This window comes from Patiria miniata, unplaced genomic scaffold, assembly GCF_015706575.1.
Source record: "Patiria miniata isolate m_02_andy unplaced genomic scaffold, ASM1570657v1 HiC_scaffold_12, whole genome shotgun sequence".
In the NCBI taxonomy this organism is placed as follows: domain Eukaryota; kingdom Metazoa; phylum Echinodermata; class Asteroidea; order Valvatida; family Asterinidae; genus Patiria; species Patiria miniata.
In genome coordinates, this window is record NW_024037050.1 from 4,053,455 (window position 1) to 4,078,991 (window position 25,537).

Consider the following 25,537-nt stretch of genomic DNA (forward strand, 5'->3'; position numbering starts at 1 on the left):
TCAGCTCTCGCTCATGAATATGTATGAGGTATAATAATATGCAATGTTCACTGATCAGCTTATCTGAATTGGATCCCTATGTGCATATGATATTACACTAGGAAATGTTCAATGTCCATTTTCTACTTGATGGTCATAGTAGGTACATTACTTTAACACATATGTGCAGGACAACTTAGTCATGATTTCTACATTGTTCATTACCTAAGGTGATAGTTGACCATCTGAGGATATAAGGTGACCCTAATCCTCACGTTGCTATTTACAACAAAGGCGTGAACTGCCGTATGATAAATGATATTACCATGCATTAAGGACAAGAAGCTACCCAAAGGGTGCATAGAAATATGTCAAGATCAAAATGGCATACATGGTTGTGTTGAAATGTTCATGTAACACACAGCAACCATCATCGATTTCACTAGCCATTGGAAGAGCATTAAAGTTTGGACAACTAGCTTTCCCTTCTATTAATGTTTTCATGGGTAAGGAAGATATCCCTTTTTCATTGAAGACTAGGTACTTTATGGACTACCGTATGTGCACAAGTACCCCCTCCACAATTACAATGGAAAAGTTGGGAGGGACATTCCAGGGCACTGCTGATGGCGCCTGATGCTCACACGAAGACGCAACTGGTTTGGGCACACTTAGTATAAAATTAGCTGTACATGTACATTCTTCGCTCCATACGAACATGAAGCGGTGTTCTCACGCAATGTTCCCCAAATGCCATGTATTGTTTGTGCACAGAGAAAATAAACTGCTAGAAGCCTCTGTGCAATACACCCCAGGAGCATCACGTCTTGACATTTCCAATGGCTACTGAAATCCGGTCTTCCAATCATGTACTTTTGAAAATGAAATACCAATCCCCATAACCAGAAAGTGCTGTGGAGAGATGATACCTAAAGAACAGTGCATGAAACTCTATAAACTCAGGAATATTCTCAAGGCCTAAATTACATTTTTGTTTTTTATTATTTTCAGAGAAAAACTGGGAGAAAAAATTGAACACTATAGAAGCCAGGTTGTGGCTAGTCCGATACCATACATTGATGCGTGCAGTGTCTATGCTTGAACCAGATGCCAAATTAAAATACGAGTCTGGTATCAAGACTTGAAATTAAGTGCATTCCATGCATTTTGTCAGCATGTTGCATAAATGCTACAACGGTCTTTGGTACAGGCTACCAAAACAGGGCAGCTGATTGGCTCTTCAAATTTGAGCACAGCCAATTGTTTTTCAGAAGCACAGCCCAAGAATACTCCCTTTTGTGCAGAACAGCAAGAAACTTGGCCAAAAACAAGTGGCAACATGAAACTGGTAACCAACCAAATGCAATGCCTTACCGCTGAGAACTGTACCGTATTTGGAGTTATACCGGTCAATCCAGCGAGCAGAGAGAGGGGTGTCACCTAATTAGTAGCAAATGTTCCAAGGATATTGCAATGGGTTAAGATGCTGCACAGGCAGATATCTGGGTCCAGAACTGGATTTTGGAATGCTAGCTTTCCCACAATGCAGCCAGTCCTCCTCAGACAAGTGCAGCCAAGAGAGAGTTCGATCAAGGACCAGTGGTTAACTAGTGGCTAGTTCGTGACGTACCTAGTGCATGCGCACTGAAGTTGAAGCGCGAACGACTCTTAGTCAAATTAATGTCATGTCAACGACCGTTAGAAAATGGCGGTTATTTAACACTTTTTGTTACTGTTCATTTTCACAAATATTAGTGATTGTGTAGTTTAGGACATCTTTCATAACTGCCATCATTATTGTACAATGGTGACAAAAATGACAGAATCGTAAACTAACATGGAAAAACTATGCAATGAAAATGAAATGTAGCGCGCTCAGTTTTGTTATTCCGCCATTTTTGTTGACAGTTGGTCCCCTCTGCACTATGCTATGGAAATTGCTATTGGTAACCAGCTATAAATCGTTGCGCGACCAGCCGCAGTAGGCTGGTCCAGCCGCAGTAGGCTGGTCCTGAATAGTCGACTAGACTAATCCAACCATCGTCGACTAGTGTGCGTTCGATCAGAGTTAGTCGAACCATGGTCAACTTTGGTCCTTGATCGAACTTGCCCCAAACTGCCACACTGGTAGATGGCGCTATCACGATTTAGTGGCGGTTCGGTTGCACTTGCCGCCAAGGACTGGTTGGTTAGGGGAACATAATCCAGTCTTGGGCCAAGACTACACAAGCAGTTAAGAGCATACATGTATGCTTGCAACAGTTTCTATTTGTTCCTATGGAACTGCAAAACCAGACTAATTATGGCCACAAGGGGTTTTTCATCTACACTAAATGTACAGTATATTACTGCTATGTTACTCAATGTTCAACTTGAGGAGAATGGCATCTGAAAGCCTTGCATTATTGAAAATGTCAGAAAGAGTGTGGGAAAGAATCAAATGTAAATGTACATTAATGGGGCTGGCAAATTCTTTTTTTTCTAAGAGAATGAAAATGGTATCCACAAGGAAACTAAATATCCACAGGTCTGCAAAAAAGGACATTTTCTTTTAGTTTTCAGAATATGCAAGAAAAAAACCACCTCTTTCATATCCAGTGAAACAGTTGGGAACAAACTGGGGGAAATATTTTAGCAAATAAACTTCCTTTTTAAAATGTCCCCTTGACAAGCCAAAAGCAACTGACATTTTAGGCAATCCATTTTGCTCATCAGAGGTTTAAGTGTTCACGTCAGCCCCCACATGGCCATAATGTACAGGTTTTCATTTTAATAAAAACTTTAACTTAAAAGAATTGGCCACATTTGACAGGTTAAACTTTGCCAAGTGGCCACGGTAGCAGGTTTCGCTACACATGCATACATATCAAATCATTCCAATATGCAACCTAATTGAGCAAAATCGGCTTACTAGCGTTAAAAGACCTGAAACAAAATAATCATGACACTCTTCATGTAAAGAACACAGCAAAACTAACAGTTATTTCTCCAGTGAGCATTTTTCAAATCTGGCAGGTCCAGCACTGGGCAGTAACACAATGGCACATTAGTCAGGATTTGTTAAGTAACCTTGAAGTTAAGTTCACATTTAAGTCAAAACCATTGATTCAACGGTAAAGACTTCATCTCAAACTCATTTAAAACCAGACGCTGTATTGTGGCAGAATTTGGTGGATTGGGTTTAGGGTAAAATAGAGTTTTGTTTGTCAGACACAGCAAACTATAAAACTTTGCAGAAAGGTAATACAAAATATATATCAAACTAAGTTGGTATTCTATTTTCTACCCAAACTAACCCACTGTGGCTCAAGACAATACATAAAACTGTATTCATTAAAAACAATCTATTCTGTAATTTTGAAACATGCACACACCATGCTGTATGTTATTTTCCCCCACTCAGTTAATAAAGAGCATAGCATAAAACTGCTATTTTTTTGGCGGGGGGGGGGGAGAGGGGCTAAATAAAAGTATGACTATCACACTGAAAACAACTATTTTGAATCAACCATTTGAATATCCTTTTGACTCGAAAGTTCCACTGCAAAGGTGTATAACACGCTATGTGACAAACATGGTTGTTATGCACGTAAACATATTTTCCCCAATGATGAAAACTTTTACAAAAATGACCCTGATGAAGAACCATTAACAAGCAGGTCATCTGATAAATTTGGGGTCCACTTTTTCCCTGTCCCCGTTGCATCTGGCATTATTTATAATTCTGACGCACTCCTTAATGCTGTCATACTCCAAGAGGGATGATGAATAGCAAACTACCTACCCAACGACTAAAAACATGTTTGAAGTCGTTCTTAAAGAGGTTGTGGAATGCTCGAAGACATTTCCGTCATTTTTCGGGTATATGTAGCCTAAGGTGTGATGAAATAAAAACGACTATTGTTTCTGTCACAAAATGAGTACAAACGGTACTTTTGAGAGCTGTTTTTCAGGTCCTGTTTCGACCCGAACGTGTAATTTGTGTAAAAGTCGTCGTTGCGGGCAGCAAACAAAACACAGTAAATCGTGACGTTAAACATGACTCGTTTATGCTACTCTGCATCGGAAGTCCTGTTTATTACGTCACGATTTACTGTGTTTTGTTTGCTGCCCGCAACGACGACTTTCACACAAATTGCACGTTCGGGTCGAAACAGGCATGACAGGACTTGAAAAAGAGCTCTCAAAAGTACCTTTTGTACTCATTTTGTGACAGAAACAATAGTCGTTTTTATTTCATCACACCTTAGGCTACATATACCCGAAAAATGACGGAAATGTCTTTGAGCATTCCACAACCTCTTTAATGATTTTTAATGGCAAATTACAAAGTGCCAAGGTAACAGGGACAGGAAAAATGTCACATTTTGGACCCTAAATTCATAGAATAACCCACATACTTAATACAAAAAAATATGCAGACTCTGAAAAGAAAAAGAAAAATCACAACGCTCCAGAAAGCTGGTTAAAACACAGACTCTTTTCAAATCTGCCTCAACCCCCACCCCCCCCCCCCAAAAGAGGAATATCTTGAAATTATGCATCAAGCACCCATTTTGAATCAACAGGTCAGAGTGTATATTGCCTCCTTCCAAATATATCTCCAACATGGGCTCCTCGATGATGGTGAAAAACAAACCCATCTTTCTAGTTCCTAAAACCCGTGCATCGTGATGACGATTGGTGTTACTGAAGTAACACACAAGACCTTATAACAGCTCTACAGACAACCATCCAGTTCAACATGCCAAGATGCAAAAACCCATCACAGAGAGAAAGATACTTACTTGAAGAGTGAGGAGTAGAGATAGAAGATGTTGTCGAAGGAAGACGGGAGGATGGTTTATAGGAATAGGAAGAAGGGGAGGGGTAAGTGGAGGAGGGCGGGGAGGGGTAAGATGAGGGTAAGGGTCTGGACTCTCTACCAGAGGTAGAGGATTTGTACGAGGGTCGGTAAGAGTCCGTGGAAGGCTTGGTGTAGTCGGGGGAAGGGGTAGACTTATAGGAGGGTGTGGTGGGTTTGCGATAAGAGGAGGAGGGGGCGAGGCGTTCAGTGGGAGGCTTAGCATCGCCACCGGAGAGAAGACGTAGAATATCTTCTTCCTCAGCTAGATGAGAGAGGATTAGGAATTGTTCAGAAGGTGACCAGTGAAGAAGAGAACCAGTTCAGAAGGTGGTTGAGGATGTACCGTAAGTAAAGACTTCACTGAATGAAGACTTAGATTCGAGTTAAATTTTCGTACTTCATTAATCGCTTAATGAGCTGATGCCTATCTTCAGCTAGAAGTCTTATGTTAGGTCAAGACTATAGACAGTTTTTGTGGAAAAACACGTAGGTATAAAATTGAAAGGCTATGGCAAGATCTCTTTGCAGTCATAACATTGGGTAGTGTTTCTGGACAGTTGTTTTGTCGTTTAAGATTCACATGCTGATCAGACTGTACCCAAAAGGTATTTTTGCCCAAAAGTAAGTTTTGAGATGGTGTCGTGCTACGATACACGAACAAAACCAATACCTGTTTATGAGAGAAAATTTACAAAAGCCAATTATGATCACCCTTTCTCCAATCCTGACCCACACATGTTTTTTTTTCTGGGCAGGACACATGAAGATACACCAATAAACCATGCAATTTTGTTAATAACACATTTTTACCACATCACAACCTATTTTGACGTAAACCAGACCTGTTCCAAACACAAACAAAAAGTTCTGTCAACAACTACTTTTCCACTACAATACAGATATTTCAATCTCTTACATGTACATACCCATACTATTGAAGTTGAATTAATGGTGTAAGGATAATTTTTACAGAACACTGAATTTTACAGGAGCAACAACCCTAGTGTTTGTTCTGGTTGTTGCTATTTTACCATCGTAATTATCTGAATTCTAAGGATGTAAACAAAGCATTAGAGACAATGGGAGCTAGACCCAGATGGCCAAAAACACTAGTTAATTTGAGATGGCAAATCGAAACCTTAATTGCAACACTTCAATGCAGTTGAGATGTGTTCATTTTTCCTAGCGAATTCCTAGCATAAATACATCTACTTGCAAAAATATGAACAGGCCTTGTATGGTATGTGACTGTCTGAAAAGCTGTTTTCACAATTGAACACAGCTTTCAAATTTCATCTGTTTATCAAAGCATTTAAGCCGAATGCTTCTACTTACTAGGTTGACGGGCTGGGCTCGCGTCCTTCGGTTCTGATCTCGGAGGTCTTATTGATGGCTCCGCAGGCCGCGTGGTGTCTTCAGTACCTAGGAAAAGGGGCACGGGTATAGGCAAGAAGATTGGATGGAAGACACAAGGGCACACAGACAATGCATGGACAGGAGCATTTCAGAATTTGAAGAAAAAGAAATGAGAGAAGCAAGAATTGAGAAAGGAGGAAAGGAGGGAAAGAGTAAGACAGGTTAGAACGAAAGATAGTGATGAAAATTGAAATATAAGTTGACATAACAGAGAATTAGAAAATGGACAGAAATGCAAGACACAGCGGATCAGAGGGAATAGCAACAAGGACAAGCGAAAAAAAGAACAGACGAAACAGAGAGAAATAAACAAGAATTAGGTCTTGAAAACCCTAACAATAAAGTTTCTCACTGTCTGGAATGTTAAAATCAAGGTGCACTGACTGCAAAGTATTAGCAAGATAAACCAGAATATAAGGCACAGCTTGTGATGGATTAATGCCACTGCCAACCACAGTATGGCGGGGAGGGATATGGGGGGGGGGGTGTGCACTAGGGGAAATTGTGAATATCTTTGCAGAAAAGGTGTAGTGCTGTTTACGATAAATATTCATAATTTGTACCACTGCCTTCCATGTTGCATCCCAGCATTTGAAATGTACCCCTGATCTTCAGGCCAACATGCATCAGTATACTCCTTATGCTCCAAGAGATTAGCGGCCATGCAATATTATACAAATAATGACTGTTTCTGAGTGCAATGGTAAGAATAATTTCATGAGGTGAATGAAATCATTCTTTTCATTGCACAAATGTGAAACATTCATTATTTTTTTAAACAATGCCTGAATAAATCCTCATCATCTGATTGGTAACTTCAACTAGAAAATCGGTATAATCCATGCATGTACAGCATTAGAGCGCAACCAAAACTGTAAGTGTGCAATGGAAGTTCTATTTACCGTGGAATAGAACTTCTATTTTTGCGCTGCGGCTGGGCAGTGGGTTGGGACGAATAATTCAATGAAAGGTGATCAACGACCCTCCAATAAGATGATGGGGATTTATTCAGGCATTGTATAAAACCAAATATGCTTTCACGTGCAGGCACCGCTTTGCTCATTGGCAGTCAAATGCAATTGCAGCAAGGTGTCTTGCCTATGGACAGACGGTCCTGATCCACTTGGTATGGATTGGACTCTGAACCTGGATTTGAAGCCTTTATCAATCCCTTTACCCAAGTTTTTTTAATTGCAAGAAGGTAATCACTTTTTAATATGATGTCAATTAGTAACTTTGTGTTCTTAAACAAGACACTTTTCTGTAACTGCTGTCCTCATCCTAGAACCGTAAAAAGGGACAAGGGTCACATAATGCACATAATTCGTGGTTTATGGCCCCAAATTAAATGTTGCCCATTCACCTTTTCATCGTACCCGGTAAGTGACATTTTCAACATAACCAAGGAACACGACTGGTAGTTCTATATCTACCATTAAGTCTGAATGCGACATTTTCAAATGAGCACATTTTTACAACTCCGCATGGTGTAGTTCTTTGATAATTTTGTTGGGATGTCCGAACTAGTTTGGGCATCATGAAGCCAATTTGGTTCATACTTGACAAATATTTTTATTGTTATTATTAAATACGTGTACATAAGGCTGCTATGGCCAGCCATAGGTCCCACAAATGAAAAATGCCACATCGATGACCAAAATCGTCAGGGAAATGATGCTTTATTTCTTTACACCTACATCTTTCCATTTTCTAATGAACTGCCAGCCTACATGAAAATGTATTTTTTTTTCTGATTTAAATGAATGCATTGACAGGCATCATGAACAAGGCCAGAAACAGGCAGTCGATCGTTCCACTACATCTTTTTAAGGTTGTTTTCAATTCATGCAGCCAGACCCGAGACTTAATCGCATGAGCAAAATGAATCAGTAAGATTTGCCTAGTGCAGTGTGCAAGCAATAGTGCAACCAATTACGGAGGGACCTTGGACCACATGATTTACTCACTGGCTGCTGGTTGGTCAGATTTGACCTCGCCAAACACATCGTCGTCCAATGACAAGTCATAGACTTTTTTTATGGGGAAAAAAAGGGGGGAGTGGGGAGTTGGGTGGAAAATGACAAAAATACAAACAGTTGAATAACAATTACAATACTTGAATTAAAAACGTGCATGTGGATAATCACAACAAGCACATGCATATTTCGTTGCAGTGCATAAAGCCCGGTTCATACTTCACGCGAAAGCAAGTGCAAAGCGAAATTCAGGTCGTCAACAATGGTGGACGCGCTTCGAACGTATTGTTGACGTCACAAATTTCGCTTCGCTTTCTTTTTCGCGTGAAGTATGAACCGGGCTTTAGTGTGTGAAAGATTGTTTGAAGGTGCACTTCAAATTTGAAGAGCAACAATGATCTTGTCTGATTCAGGAATAAAATCAAGATATGTTAATTCCAGGCATTCAAAAATTCATATCTCTGATAAACAGGCATGGATTATGTGTTCTGCTGGGTTTTTTTTTCAAAAGAACATGATTCACACATTCTATTATGGCAACAGCAATAACGTAATGTCAGCTGTGATCTGAAAACAAAATGGTGTCCAGGAACAATTAATGCCAAACTACATGTTCCTGCATGTGCATGACATGTGCATGACAAGCATGATATTCTGTGCCAGGACAGACACGTTATAGAGGAATGCTTGTCCTCAAAGAGATTTTTACGGACTCATTGTTTATGGTCCATGGACCTTATTCATGAGGAAGCCATTTTGATTGTGTACCCTGAATGCATGTTATAGGCCTAAATTGTGAACAGTTGAATGAGATGGTGCCAGACTATTTATGCATTCTAGCCTCACTTTCTTTTCAAATGTGGCTTAAAACATTAGTATGTTTAATCACAAATTTCAAATTATTCATCAGAGCAGACTGGTATTAATTTGTAATATGTAATTGCTTTCATTTCTCTTCTTAAGTTCCAAAAATGAAGTTTTTGCCTCGCTTTCAATTTAATATGGCCGACTCGTGAATGAAGCCAATCTGGGTGCTTGGTTAGCCCTTTTTTCAGCATACATGTATTTCAACTTGTTATCCATAACCATGTGAAAATATTAGGCCGCGTTCAACTTACTTTGCTAGGCCACCTCACGTGCCTATGGGATTTACTGAACCCACTTCCTGTAAATGTGAGTGTAGCCATGTCTGAATCACATGGCTACGGCTGGAATTACATGCCCACCTATGGAAGCCACTGGCTAGTGGCTGCAGTCCCTTCCCATAGACTTGTGTGTTAATGCCAGCCGTAGCCATGTGATTCCGTCACAGCCTTACTACTGGCCATAGCCTCTAATTCAGACACAGCCCAAGTTTTGCAAAATAAAGTTGACGAGTGCTTGTGGCATTGGCAAAAATGCAACTTGCATGGAATCTTCTGTAGCTTTGCCGCATGTGCTTTGTACATGTACATGTGCTTGTCATAAAATTGCATCCAAACTATTCAAATATTTTCTACACTGCAATCCACATGCACAGGCTTGTAAACAAAAATATCCATCAAGTCTTCAAGAAGTTTACATCTCACACAATAGTATCAATCAACTTTGATTTCAAAGGCTTCCAATGATTAGTACATGTATACTGCTACTTAAAAATGGATCATCTGTGTACACATGTAAATGTAATGTCTTTGTGGCATGCGTGTCTAGGGAAAAGCTTCCAGACCTGTAATATGAATGAGGTTATCCCTGTAAAACAAATCAGTTAATCATGGCTATTAAAAACTAGAAACTGAATGAGATGACACTCCATGCTTCCAAACCACGCGTTGATCACTCCATGCCGACAGAAGCAGACATGGCAGAGCCAGGAAACCAAAGTGTGGGTGCCTATCCTTCATTGGCAACACCCCCAGAAGAAAAAAGATTTTTAAGATGCAGTTTCTGCGATTGACAAGTTTTTGCCAATATGCAAATTCATGGCTTTACGCCGTTAAAACCTGTACATCATTTGCATCAGTGAATCTGGGCTGCTCAATCTGTAAGACTGAATGGGACCACTCCTTTTATAATTACCCACGAGTAAATCTTTCGAATATTTTAATTTTCCACAAGCATCAGATTGCAGGACAGTAAATAGGCCCAAAATTGGGCAGCAAAATCACAATTTGTGTGCTGTCACTATTACTGCTTGCGGGGGGACTTTTTGGTGGCCAGGAGGCCTTGCATTTGTGGGTTTGATGCAATGAAAGAACCAAGCTCTAAACTGTAACTTTGAGCTTGTATTACTGACAAAGTTGGATGAAATTACAATTGAGGAGTTGCTCTATTGGAGGGACCATTTTTGCAATGAGCTTCAGGACTCTTGCTAAGGGCCCTGTCACACTTCTGCGTATCCTAATTCCTTATGAGTTGCGCATTGACATTTTTTTCATACGCAGTCGTACGCACAATACGCACCTCATATGCATCTCTATCGTTTTGTGTAGGTTTTATGTACGCAGATATACGCATGGTACGGCCCAGTATGCAGGATAGTTTTGGGCATGCACAAAACTACGCTGCGTACGCTGTTACGCAGGTCATAAGTTATAAATACGCAGCGCATCGGTCCCGCATCGGTCGAGTGCATTACGAGTACGCTATGCAGGCACGGATCCAGGATTTCTTTCGACGGGGGGCACACCTTTAGAGCATTTGCTCTAAGGACTAATGTAGTTAGCGCGAAGCCCTTACGGCGTGGGGTCCGGAGCCCGCTTAAGGGCCCCGGGAAATTTTGTATCATAGATGCTCCGTGGTGCATGCTGAGGCGATTCCTGGCCCCTTTCCTCCTGAATTATCAGCACTGCATACTGACCTATTCGCAGCCCGAAAAATAATGCTGTGCACTGCATACAGAACTCATACGCATCTCATACGCAATGGATGCGCTGAATTCGTTACTTGTACGCTAGATGTGCGTCGCACATAAGTCAAAGTGATCAAAACATTTCGACGTTAATGGAGCGTATGGCTGCGTATTGAAAATTTTTGATAAGGAACTCATAAGGAATTAGGATACGCAAAGGTGTGACAGGGGCTTTAGGTTATCAACCATCATCTTTGAAGGGAAACATCATTAAAAAGTTGTTGCTTTCATTTGATGTTTCTTGAGAATTCCTCCTCAATCTTTTTACTTGAAGGTATCATTATTGGTGCTAACGGTATGGCGACATACTGGCCTGCACCCCTCTGGCCAACCCTTTAAGTCTCATACCGAGATTGTTTAAGTCTAGGATTCACACAATCGGACCCTTTAACCAGTGTTTTCTGTGCATATGTGTACTCAAAGTACAGATGTGTGCTCAAAGCCTAACTGTTAAGTATATTGTACTGAAAGGATTACATGAAAGTTGATGTCCCCCCCCCCCACTTCCAACACTGGTTCCTGGCTCCACCCCTGCTTGACAGCATGACTCACTGCCAGTTCTCCTGGTTTCTGGCTGCTTGGCGACAGGGCTGGCTGTGGGCTCCGAGCTTGACTGCGAGGATTGTCTTGGCTTGTCAACTGGACAAGTTAAGAAAAATGTATCATCACTGATCGTTTGTGCATAGACCCTTTCCACTTTCCATCTTTGAGGTGTACATTTCTGTTCCATCGGATACGCAAAAGTACCGGTAGATATCGTTGTGTGTTCGTTGTTACTGATTTGTAATTATAACAAAAGTACCTAAAAGATGGCTGCTGAAAAGCAAAGGATCTATTGGGTCACTCTGATCAGAAGGAAAAATCAATTTATGACTAATTACAATGTAAAAGCAAGCTGCTGAGTGTAGTACAAGCAATGTGCCAATTCATAAAAATAAAAAATAAAAAACTCCGCATGCTCTTCAAAGGAGAAAAAAGGAAATTGGTAACAAAATACATGTATTAACATCTCATCTAGCTATTGACAACTGATGAGACTGAAAATTATATTAGTTTGGATGGCAAAGGAAGAAAACAAGAAAGTAATCCATTTAAAATGCATTTTCATTCTTCACAAGGGAACTTTGAAGGGTGGCAGAAACCATTCGCATAAAACACTGTGGAACATCCTGAAATTTCCTCACTGAGAACATTCAGGGGAAGTTTGAACCTGACCGTGAAAGTCAAAGTGAAACTCCATATGAATTTCTATGGGCTTGACCCTAACCACCCCATTTAGTCAAGAATTTTATGAGGAAGGAAGGTATAGCCAAGCCACTGTAACTTTACATGGGATTTGATGTTATTTGAAAGATTTCAGTACAAAGAGTGTGCCATTCGATTCTTGCACAGCGGTGGATTTTGGCAGATTCAGGAATGTTCCCAGCTGCTGTGGTAGTTTTACTTGATCTGTTGATTTGCACACAGGAAGGGTCATGATCACACAGTGGGTGCAAGCGGGTATGTGATATAAATTAACAATTCAAAATAGAGTGTGTTTAGGAAGGAAAACGGGTACAACTGGGTTCATATGATGAATTAGTAAGAATGACCTTCAACTTGACTGATGGTAGGAAAGACAAGTGTTTAGATAACCATTGTCTCAAGTTTGGCCATCCAGTTTATTTTCAAAGTATTTCCAAACTTTGAGAATTTCCAATTGTTATTTTCATTTCTGGAAATCTGACTTTCACTGATGCAGCCTTGGCGTGGGTTTTGGTCTTGTGAACATGGGTCCGTGATTCATGTGAAATAGTAAATTCAATGAAAGATTCAATAAGTTGGGTCACAAATGATGTGAGCGTTAGATGACATTAAAGATTTTTAGAAGCAACACTTGGCTGTGGGGAATTATGGAGGAAAAAAATGGGGGAAATATACACTCAGGAAGTTCATGCAGAACACTGCACACCTTAATCGAGTTTAACAAATTCCTCCACATAAAGTCTAACACAGGATAGAACAATGTTTGATTTTTGTTCTGATAAAAAAATGCATTAAGTTTACTCCTTGAAATAAAAAGAAGACATTCATGACTAAGAAGCCAACTTATGTACATGTAAACAAAAATGAGGACAAGCCCCCAAACCAATGTTTGGCATGTTTAATATACCAAAAAATGGGGAGAAGGGAGGAGAAATGGTTACACAATCAAAGCTGGATATTAATTGTACAATAAAAGCAATCATAAGACTTTAGAGCAATCATTACAACTGCATTCTTGAGTCACTTCTGTACATGCCAGTGTTTGTACTTACAGTGTTGTAGAGACCTATTACCCTTAGGTATCTCAATAGGCTGCGGGTTGGCTCGATTGAGCCATTCTGGTGATCGGAAAAAAACACAAGGCCTTTCAACTTAGTAACAAGTACAGTATGCAAGCTATGCAGCAGGATACAGTAGTACATACAGTATTACACACACCTTGAAGGTACATGTACATGGTTTTAAGAGAGATCTTGCTTTATTGTTTCATAATCCTAGGATACCAATGTAAGATGAAGTGCACATGTGCCGACAAGTGGATCAAGTGATACAGCTATTGCTTTTTAATATGTAATCTACATACATGTACCTGTATAACATGTTCAGCATGTGAAGCTTATACAAGTATCTTTTAGACCATTACAAACCGACTCACTGAAGGAACAAGTACCAAGTGGTACAAATCACGGCGGTTCCACGAACAGTACTACCTCGAATTTGGCAATGCAATGGCGCATGATCAAATATGCAAATTAGACGCATGCGCATCAGTGTCACAAAGCTGTAGGTATTCCATAGAAACTCACTGCCAAAGCTGTGATACATGCGTAGCATTATCATACACCCCATGTAAAGTGTCCACCAACCAACTAACGAACTAACCCACCAACCAACCAACCTAAGCAGCTCAAGCCCATGGCGTGTTTCACACCGCGGTGGGAAAAAAGGGCATACATGAGATTATACATGTATCTCAAGTCTGCCTCTAAGTTTATGTTGTTTTGTGAATGCTTAGAACCAAAATTGTAGATCAAGGAAATACATGTATCAAATAATTGTAGACAAGTGTGGATATTTCTTTGTAACCTGTTGTATTGAAAGAAGGGACCTAACTTACTGCTAGCTGATTCATCCTTGCCGTACAGCAAAGGTGAAGCCAAAAAGGTCTCTGTAGGGGCAAAATGTACAGTATGGGTAAATATAATCTGGACACAGGTACAGGCATATGGCAGTTGATGTCACACCATGCAATACATGAACACGCATTCACACACCATATTATCGGGAAGCATGAGGATCCACAATGCCGTTCAGTTTGACATCAAACTCTTTTCCGAAATACAAAATGAGAAGAACTCCTTTTCACATCATGATGACTATCTATCAGAAGGAATCAGTTTTCTTTGCAAAATATATCCCCAAAAAATCCCATGTCAGTCTTTCATAGGATCGGGCGAGAAAGATAATTCCTTATAGGTGTCACAACAAACATCAAATAGCAGGAACACTCGAAACGAATTCAGAATAAGTTATTTGAATTCAAGAAACTCCATTCACAACGGCCTCTTCATCTGACTGTTAGGACTCAATCTCATGGCAACTTAGGATGACATAATGTAAATGCCAAATAATTAAGACACTGAAAACTATTAATACTGAAAATATTCAAAGTTCAAACTACAAAAACATTAGCAACTTGCAATTGTGCATTTACATGAAACACACATCAGACTGTGCAAAACATTAACAACATGACCTACACAGAAATGAGGTCATGATGACAATGTAACAACAAAACAGACGTTGACAAAACGCGATGCATTCTATACTTGTTCATGTACCAACCAATTTGCACAACAGAAGCTCAACTTTGCGAGATAACCCTCAGCTAATGTCTCAAACAGATGCACATTTCTCAATCTCAATCTTTTTCACTGACAACAAAATACATCAGCACGCTGGTGTCACATAATGCAAGGCCCGATTCATAAGTTCCGTTAGTTAACAAAATCAACCAACTTCAAACCATGCAGACCATGATGCATGAGAAATGTGTACTCACTGTAAGGGGTCAACACTGTGTCTGTGCTACGGGCTGACCATGGACCTGACGGACAGTAAAGCACAATACACCACTTGGAATTGTCCTTATAAATAACTCAGACACCATACATTATTACACTGTGCATATAGATACATTTTCTGATCACCTCAACTTATTTTAGAACAGGTGACAGGACTTTTTATAGGTTTGAAGTCAAGGTGAAACCTTTTTATACTACAATCATACACGTATTATGCAACATTAAGGCAGTTGTGTTTTTTTTTTCAAGTCTTCTAAGCATCATCGATATCAGAATTTTCAATAATCGATATATCGGAATCCAATATCGAGAATATTTGATATATCGATTATCCTATGTCATAAAGATGATACTTTGATTAATTTAAAAAAAAATAAAAAAAAAATAAAATGCTCAGTCCCAATTTTCCACGGCTTTCTCTAGAGCATATTGCTCAAGATTTTTAAAACAAATCTCAGCTTTGTCCAAAATAGGAGGTTTACGGTTCTACATAAAGGGGGTTTGTCCTTAAATCAGCAAAATACATTTAATTGTCATGCAAGATTGTTCAGAATTCCTTCCTGTGACGTTTGACATATCTGTATGCCATGCACTACTCACTGGATGAGGATGTACTCGTGCGCTGACTAGCAGCAGATCTTCTGTTTCTGGGAGTGTCTTCAATGAATAAATTCAACAAGACATGACTTTAAAATGCTTGGTTTTTTTTAACACGTAATAGTTTTTATTTGTGAAAATATTTCCAATATAGACATGAACTGTACTGCACTCAGCAGAACTCAACAAAAAGTAGAACTCACCAAAAACTGAACTACCCAAGAAAACATTGGACAAAAGTTGGTTGTTAGCTCTTACATGTATTTTGCAAGCTCAACTGGTCTCTTATTTTCAAAAACAGTTTACTTAAATCCTTGCGCACATCTTTTTGATTTTACCAGTTCACTGGATCTACCTCACACTGGTACGTTTTTTTCATCGTTGTGGTTAGACCGCAACGTTACCTGCACAAATGCCCCATTCCGTTCTATAATCGATCACATGATGATCAGTCACATGATGACCAGTCACATGATGAAAAAATGGCAGCCGTCAATTTTGAATCATGTGACTTCCTTCGTGAACCTGATTGGTTAACATAAATATCACATCCGGTAAAATCGGAGTGCTGCCCGCACACCTTTCCGGTGACATCGGATCCGGTGAAATCAGATGCGAAAAACTCAAACATGTTTGTAATTTGTATCCGGTCAGATCGGTCCGAATTTTCAGCACACACCTCTGTACGATGGCCCGATGATCCGGTGCACCGGTCAAATTGGAAAGGTGTGTGTCAGCTTTAGTCTTAAAACTCAAGCAACAATAACTTCTGAAAACAACTCAATCTATCACAACAATGAAACAATGGACAAAATCTGACAATGTACAATGCAATGCAATAGAGAATGCATTCATGTACAAAATGTCATTTCCAACAACTGTCATGCTTCAAATTGCAACTGAACATATATTTTTTTAAATACATTGCAAAACATGACGGCAACAATGAAAATATAAAGCTTCTCATTCAAATCTGAAAAAAAAATTCCACAATGATGAAAAACATCAAGCAATATATTGTACATGTACAAGACACCATTTTCAAATGTTAAACTATCAACAATGATCAGTTGAACAAATGTTGTTAAATGAAAATCAAAACAATGTCGTTTGAACATGCTTAACATAAGGAAAACAGATCATGCTCAGAATGTAGTCAACATGGATCCAATCAATGTTCCTGCATGCACTGGCTTTTAAAAAAAAGCTTCAACAAAACTTTAAACACCAGACTTTAAAGATCATGCTAATATTGTGCATGACTTCATGCCAACAATGTAGATCTACTCACAGACAGGCCCCGGTGGCTGGTCGTGCACACTCTTGAAGCGAAATTTGGGTTTATCTGATTCCAGCCTCCAGTGAGGTGTGTGGACTTCCTCACCTGACAGCGACCTCTGACCTTTGTCCTCTGCCCTCCTCCTTCGAGCCAGCTTCTCCCCTGCTGCCTCATCCTCAGGGACTTCTCTAAATCTCCGATGGAACGATTGGGAGGCATTCTGATTCCTGTTTAGCTCTTCTCCAGAGGGTCCTGGGACACCTCTGCTCAATATAGCTAGGACATCTTCGTCATCCTCCTGCTCTTGTCTTCTTGTCTTTCCTCTGTCTTTCCTGCTCTCTTTCACGGTGTCATGGAGCTTGGTCTGACTTGGTTGATCTTGAACAATCTCTTGTTTACTGCTTTGAGACGTGGCGATTGAATGACTAATCCTACTTTCAGGTTCAGAAACGGGAGGCACAATGCCCTGGCTCAGTATTGACATTAAGTCATCTTCCTCTTCTTTCTCTGAGACTTCATCTCCCATTACCCCTTTTCTGTTATCCTTGTCTTCATGAACATCAACAGGCACAGGCTCAAATCCTTGACTGAGCATAGCTAAGACATCCTCCTCCTCGTTCTCTTTAGAAACTTGGAGTCGTTTCTTCTTGTCATCGTTCTTTCTGACCTCTTTAGATACTAAAGCAGGAGCAAGACCCTGGCTCAGCATTGACAAAATGTCTTCATCTTCTTCATCTTGTTTACCTGCAGATTTCCTCAGTGCTGTTAACTCATCATTCTCATCCTTCTGATGAGTCTTTGGGGTCAATCTTGAATCTGGTCTACCTGTGATCCCAGCCTTCTGGACGAATGTGGTCTTGGCTACCGTCTGAGAGCTTAGTGATCCGCCTGTACCAGGCTTGGCAGGTGATTCATAGTATGTCTGCACAAATTTGTCATCTTGTGGTAGCTCCTTCACAGATGAATTGAGATCATCGGCTAAGCTCTCCCCATCAGAGTCATCGGCAAGTTCTGACACATCAGCTTCAGTGTCAGAACCACCAGGGGAATACTCAGCTGCTGGATTGTCTCCTTCAGGAGCAAGACTTAGACACCCCAGACTGAGTAATGCCATGAGATCTTCTTCATCATCCTCGACAGGCTGTTCTTTCCTAGGAGGATCCCTATTGTGTGATTGTGCAAACTTGCTACCGCTAGTTGGTGGAAGGCCGGTCTCCTTCATGACTCTCGTCACAAGTTCATCTTTTGGTATTTCCTTGGGCGGCAGCTCATCTTCACCAGTGAAGGTGTCATCCAATTCAGATGAAGAACATCTTGTTTCCCCCTCACTAAGCCAAGACACTTCATCTTGTTCCTTATTATCAACAGCAAGCTGATTTTTCGCAGCATCACCAGCGGAGACATCTCCCACACTAAGAAGCATCAGAACATCCTCCTCATCCTCCAAGTCTCTCCTGTTGTTTCTACCCAATGAAGCACTCATACGTTTACCGGCTGTATCACTGTCGCTAGATTTCATTGATGTCACAGATACTTCTGAAGACAGGAAAAATTTTGGCCGGTTAATCTTCTTTCCTAAAGCAGCATCCTCTGCAACAGGAGTGTGGGAATCTGCATCCTCCTCAGATGGAAGAGTCAGGTACCCTTCGGAATCAGAGACATTGATAAGATCTTGTTCTGCATCGCTGCCTTCTGTGGTTGGAGTAACAGAGTAGTAAGCAGCTAGTGATGATGTGGAGGAGGAGGGGTATATAGGAGTGAAGGAGGCTCCTGTTTCAGAGGACGCATCCATGTAAGGGTCGTATCTCAGATCTCCTTTGCTTAGAAGCTCTAATGGATCCGGCTCCAAGTCTACCTCAGCCTCTTCTTGGATGTCCTCCAGGTTTCCTTCCATTACAGAAGCCTGGCTTTGGGTCTCCTCCAGCTCCAAGTCTTTCATCTTTTCCATTGCTGTTTGAAACTCCTTGGCAGTTGAACCTTTCGGGGTCAAGCTGTGCTCTTTCTCTCTCTCCTCTGTGCCAGCCCCCGACTGTTTTTTATCCTGTGAACCTTGACCTTTGGCAAGAGCCTCTTTTAGAGTTCCTTAGAGGAAGCAAACAATGGGACATAAGGTTGTCTAGGGAGGTTCATCAGTGGTAGGTTTGGGCAATTACAACATGCCAGGGCAATGACAAGTAGGAGGTAGTGGGACAAATAGTAAGACTCAGAATTATTTTTGGAGACAAAATTCCATAAAGTTTTAATTTTTTTTAAAATGAGGGGTCAAAGTCAAACTCTTCAGAGGGATTTAGAATAGCATCAGTCATCAAATTAAGAGACTTGGGCAACTTAACCACAGGGGCAGGAAGTATCTAACCTCTGAATGTACATGTAAGTCCTAGTTGAGATAGGGTCTCTATCATCAGAACTTTACTGGTTCGTTGTTCAGCATGCTATTTTTAAACTCTCATGCAAGGTATTTGTCGGTCATACCTCTCTCCTGACTAGCTTTTCGTACATCAGGATCTGCTTTCTGCTTATCATCTCCAGAGGTGAACTTTGACATTGCGGCTGCTACACTGGAGCCCAATTTGGGGTGGGTCTGTTGCAATGCTTCCGACCCATTGCTTGCATTCCCTTTGGCATAATTAAACACAACTCAGAAATCAACAACAGGGAAAGGAGGTCTGAGAACAATTATGAGAACACCACATTTAAATTGCATCCTAAGTAACAAAAGGAGACCAACACAATCATTACTGAGAAGTAAACATGAAACTTGACATGCCTAGAATGTAGAACTGTGCATGTATGGGTTTTCTCTAAAAAACATATAAATACACTTTTGGAAAACTTCATATTCCCTGCAGTATTTTTAAATTACAGTAGCTCCCTGGTGAAAATAGCAAAGTTGTATATGGCTTTCCAAAATGTACATATGTACAAAATGGACTAACTGACACTTCTGCACATCACACAGGGGAAACTGCTGCGGACTGCACATACCGACTTTGCGTTCTGGCAAGCCAGTTGCAGGCAGTTGCCCACTGGCCCCAGTGGGCACAGGAGGTTCACCGTGGGCATCTTTGCTGGAGGCTGTGGCTGCCGGCAAGACACCAGGACTGACCGATGGTGAAGCTGTTGTTGTTGGGGTTCGGGACGCCTCATCTTTCTCCCGCTGTCTCATCTCTCTCTCTCGCCTCCGCTGTCGCCTCTCGGCCAGGACCTGCTGTAGCTCTCCTTGCTCCCCCTGGCTAACCCCTTGTTGGATGTCTTTGAGGGAAGGGGTAGGTGTAAAGGGACAGAGGTTTGGGAGAAGAAGGGGTCAAGATAACCGTCAACTGTTTGTCCAGGATAGCTTCCAGTACCACGGCAACATGCAAGATAACATGCTGAATGGGTCACATCAGAAATACACTCTGATTACATTTGTAGAATTTATGGCAAAAGTTTGGGACAACGGATTTCATGCTGGGTTGATGGGCTATCCTGGGTTCTCGGTCGCAATGGCAAACATGTTTGACCTCAGCCTGGCCTAGCTCAAAAGGTCATGTCAGCATTTGTTGCAAACCTTGCAGAGAACTGCTATTCGCCTAAAACAGCTATCAATTCATGGTACTCGACATTTCCAATGAAGGACTATTGTTCACAACACCATGCTGGTTAGTACATCTCGGCTTCGGCACACACAGGAGGACATTTACTTCATCCAATTATTTTGCTACAGCAAGAGTGAATCCTCTCTCTTCGCAGGCATTTCACAATTCGTCTACCATGTAAGACACAGCATGAAAACATGATCTTGAAGTTTGTTTGAATGGTACTTGAACCACAACATTATCTCAATTTAACTTTCTATTTACACAAAGCAACTGATTGGTGGCATTGTATCTATTCACACATGTACCCGTACGTGTACCAACAATAATCCACGTCAGATAAATGTGCATCCTTCCTCAGGATTTTGTCTGTGCTGTAGCTAGGCTTGGACGATAGTTCGATAATACCGTATACTGACATTATTTTCTTTATACAGAACAATACAGAAAGTTGTTAAAATACCGAAATACTGAAAAAACAGTACGGATTTCAATACTGCATTCCCTCGAATGTGTGGCCAGATGTGTGCAAATGCTTTTTTACAGAAAAAAAACTAGCTAGATCTGCACTGTATGGATAGTTGTTTAAATTCTTTGTGGTCAAAGCAACTACATTTAGACAAAAATTGTGGAGGTGGACTGATTACTGTTGCTTACTAGCCATCCAACGGGGCCTTTGAAGTTCTGCTGATGCTGCCTTTGTGCAGTTTCCCTATCACCACGTGTCTTATTTTATGAAGATGACATAATTGTCTGCCCAGAAAAGTACATGTACCTGTAGCACCACAGATGTGTGCAGGGATTGTGCCTTTGATGATACAGTCAAACCTGCCTTAGCGACCCACTGTACACAAAGACCACCTGTCCGTAACGACCATTTAAAAATCCCCCGCTGACAAATCCCGTTACTTAAGTCCTGTATAGAAAGACCACCTGCTAAACGCGACCAGCGACGGCACATTTTGCTTCCATAGGAATGCTAAAGTCTGTACAGAACGACCTCAAGCCATGAAAAGCGACCACAAAATGCCCACTTGTTTCTGTACAATGGTTGATTCCTTACTCAAAAGAAAAAGCAAGAGCCACAGATACCACTTCAGAGGATTAGTAAAGCAACCACAGGATTTCCAGGACATTTTCAAGCTTAATCTGGGTCTGCCCCTATTGTCAGTGCAGCAGCTTGGATAGCTGAGCTCCATTCAACAGAATGCACTAGGCATGTGCATGACTTGTGACCTGTCAGTCTCGTCCACTCACATACTTTTGTTATCATTAAAATAAATTAAATTAAAATTCGTTTACATGTTTTCTGAAAAACAAAAACACACAACATACTCAAGGATTTTTGTTGTCAAGCTTATTGATCAACTTTATTTTTAAATCGTGAAATTTTTTTTTTTGTGCTCTTAATCGACCTTTGAGCTTTTCAGCAAGTTTGCTAGCATGTGCAATTTTGCACATTGTGTTTACACAACATCGCGTAGATTACATCTGCCCTGTAATGCGAGTTTGTTCCAATATTGCTTTTGAAAAAGAAAGAATATGGCTCCATATTCTTCAAGCCCGAATCCTGGAAGGAATTATTGAAGTTAGCTTTCACTTCAAATGAAAATGGAGGTCATAACTTAAGTCGATCGTGTGATCGTCAAGAATCTTGGAAAGAGAAACTTCGATATCCCCTTCGTTGTAGGACCCTACTTTTACTTGTGGTTGTGCAGGTATTGCTGCTCCAGTACAGCTAATTCTCACATAATATTAACATAAAATAATAAACACTTTTTGAAATCATTCACATTTATGACTTTAAATTTCATTTTTTTTTAAGGAATAGTTATGTTTTAAACAAATAACTAAAAGAAAGAAGAACATACATGTACGTTTGGATAAGGCAGGTTTAGACTGTAATGACCCCCCGCATTAAGTTAGGGAAGCCAAAGGGAGGGCAAATATTTCCAACCTGTACAGAGAGACCACCTGTCTATAAAGACCGCTTTTATTGTTTCCCTTGAGCGGTCTTTCTGTACAGGTTTGACTGTACAAACATGGCATTTGGCACACAGTCAGAGTACGGTACATGTATGTCATGAGAAAGATATTTGGCTATAGGGCCATTGCAGATTTGTCCTTTGAATGGCAGCCATTTTGAAAAATTTGACAATGGCTTGTTATTCTACCTTTATTTTTTCAAAGGACAAATCTGTGATGGTCCTATAGCTAAATATCGTTCTCAAGACATACTCTGACTGTGTGCCACATGCCATGCTTGTATCATCAAACATGTCAAAGGCACAATTCCCCCAAATATTTCTCCTATCTCCCCCTACTACTGGTGATACCGAATACTACGGTATTTTTGTGATGATATACCGGAGACTCTCAAAATCCAATACCCCACAAGCCTAGCTGTAGATATTGCTGGTTACATTGCTGATAATATGCATAATCAAGTCTACATGTAAGTCATTACGAGTAACGGAGCAAAGACATGTAATATTTTCACTTAGTAATTTACTCACCAATTGATACCAAATGAAAATCTGACTATATCCACTCGAAGCAAAGAAAACAACAAGGTATCAAATCCATGCAGGTTCTCACAATATGTAGTCAGCACGAAGGAACATATGTAAGTGAGTGTGTTTACGATCATCCCAGCATCTTACACAGAAATGCCAGACTGTCTCATTAGTAAATCCTTCTTCCTTTTTTTAATGTATTTCTGTACTGTGCATAGCCGTCTGGTATGTGTTTGTGCTGTGGCATTTCCGAATGTGTCACTAGTGACAACGTGGTGGTGTGAAGCGAATAAATAGCAGACACTCGCAGAATTGAATCCTTTGACAATTAAAGATACATGCACAGAAAAATGTACATGTACATGTAGATGAAACGAGCACTTCTATGTTGTTTGCATATTTAAAGACCCAGTGTCATCACTATAAATTGAATGTTTTGATCACTGTTTTTCACCCCCAAAAAAAGGAAAACCGAGAAATTATATGAATTTCTGTTCTGAACTGCTAATTAAATTGTATCATATTTCTCTTCAAATCCAGTATTTTTTTTTTGGGGGGGGGGAGATTTCTGAAACCAAAGTCACGTGCCGTGGAGTGTCATAGCTTCGTGGTCTGGAGCATTGATATTTGTCGTCTGCGGGTAATTCTGCATGTTGTGGGTTCGAGTCCAGCCTGTGGCTATGGTGAGTGTGCCCTTAGGCAAAGTACTTTGTCACTCATTGCTTCTCTCCACCCAGGAGTAAATGGGTACCTGTGAGGGCAGAGATGGTTATTGTGGTTGAGTTAGCTGCTTTGCGCCGAAATGGCAGCATTGAGCTGTGTACTCTCCAGGGAGCTGAGATGGTACAGTATTTGGAATGTTTCATTGGCCCAAATGAGCAGGGTAATAATGATGAAGTGCTTTGAAACCTCATAGGTATAAAGCGGTATATAAGCACCACAAATTATTATTATTCAAAAGTGTCATGGATTTTATACACCATGAGATGTACAAATGCCAAATTGAATTGATGAAATCTAACATTCTGTAGCTGAAAATCCATTTAACATCATCTTTTTTTTGGAATTGCAAGTATCTTTAATGGCCACTGTGAAAAAAAAAAAGGTGTGAGACACTTTATGATATCTCTTTTTGATTAAAAGTAGGAGAGAGAAAAATGATTCTTTAAATTCACACTCTCGTACAACACGGGTGACAAAAGTGAAAAGGCAGCTGAGTGGTTGCTAGGCAATATATCAGTCGCCTTTGAGAGGTGTTGCCGTGGCGCCCGGCTGCATCATCTGTGGTCTAGATTACCAACTTGTTTTCACAAAGCTTTCAAAGCCGATCAGGTGCCGTTGTGTCAAAGGGAAATATCTAGAAGAATTCCACGCTCATGATACATGTATGTCTTCAATTTCATTGCAGGAATGTTTTCTAGTACCTTGGTTTAACCTACTTATTCCCTACTTATGTTCCTTTCAAGACAAGCTCATTATATGTGTATTACAATCAGAGGTGTTAGTGGGTTCTGAAATTTTGCAGGATACTGAAGTATACAAGCAATACATACAGGGTGAGTCAAAAAAGCGAATCCCAAAGTTCGGGACAACTGTTTTAGTCATTAGTGAAGTTCAGCATGTAGCCCTCTCAAAATCTAGGAAACAAAAGCTCAATTCATGGGCTTTCTTTTAGTACAAGAATCATTCAAATCACTCAGGTGCTTTTCAAATTCATAATTTTAAACACAACAGTCATTTGAAAGTTCTGTCCAAGGATCACAAGAAGGTAAGTGTTCTTTTAGCAAAATGAAAACAAATTACACGGGGAGTCGTGTGAATTGTTTTTGTTTTGCTGAAAGAATGTACACCTTTATTGTGATCCGTGGACAGAACTTTAAAACAGGGGTTGTGTTTAAAATTCCCCAACTTAAAAAGTACATGAGTGATTTGAATGAGTAATGTACTAAAAGAAAGCTAATGAATCGGGCTTTCATATCCTAGATTTTCAAAGTGCTACATGCAGAACTTCACTAAAACAATAGTCCCGACATTTGGGTTTCGCTTTTTTTGACTCACCCTGTATGGTGTCAAACTCCACATTAAAAAGCAGCAAAAAGTCCTTCCCATAAACCATGCCATTTCATGTCCTAGTTATCAATATCGCTTTAGGCTGGAACACAGTTAAGAGAGGGAACACAGTTAAGAGTGGAAACGAGGGCCGATTTCACTAAACACTAAGACGTATCATAGGAAAGGTTACTTGTCTTAACTCGTGACGCGTCCTAGGATCGATTTCACCTAACTGCCTTAGCAATGCAGCAAACTCGTTTTAACTTAATATCGGTCTGAGGGTCATCTTATCTCATTAA

General features: G+C 40.4%; 1 protein-coding gene across 13 annotated transcripts in view; it reads right to left on the reverse strand.

Annotated features, from left to right (window-relative positions):
• LOC119745717 (FH1/FH2 domain-containing protein 3-like) overlaps nucleotides 1-25,537 on the reverse strand; it is a 122,558-nt gene that overhangs the window by 58,589 nt on the left and 38,432 nt on the right. For 7 of the 13 annotated variants that reach the window (XM_038222264.1, XM_038222272.1, XM_038222298.1 and 4 more), the window contains 3 exons: nucleotides 8,209-8,271; nucleotides 6,161-6,247; nucleotides 1,354-1,419 (listed from right to left, as the gene is read on the reverse strand). In XM_038222264.1, coding sequence (XP_038078192.1) covers nucleotides 1,354-1,419; nucleotides 6,161-6,247; nucleotides 8,209-8,271 — 216 coding nt within the window. The remainder of the gene's footprint in view (nucleotides 1-1,353; nucleotides 1,420-6,160; nucleotides 6,248-8,208; nucleotides 8,272-25,537) is intronic. The other 6 variants (XM_038222318.1, XM_038222327.1, XM_038222371.1 and 3 more) reach the window with 3 other exon arrangements.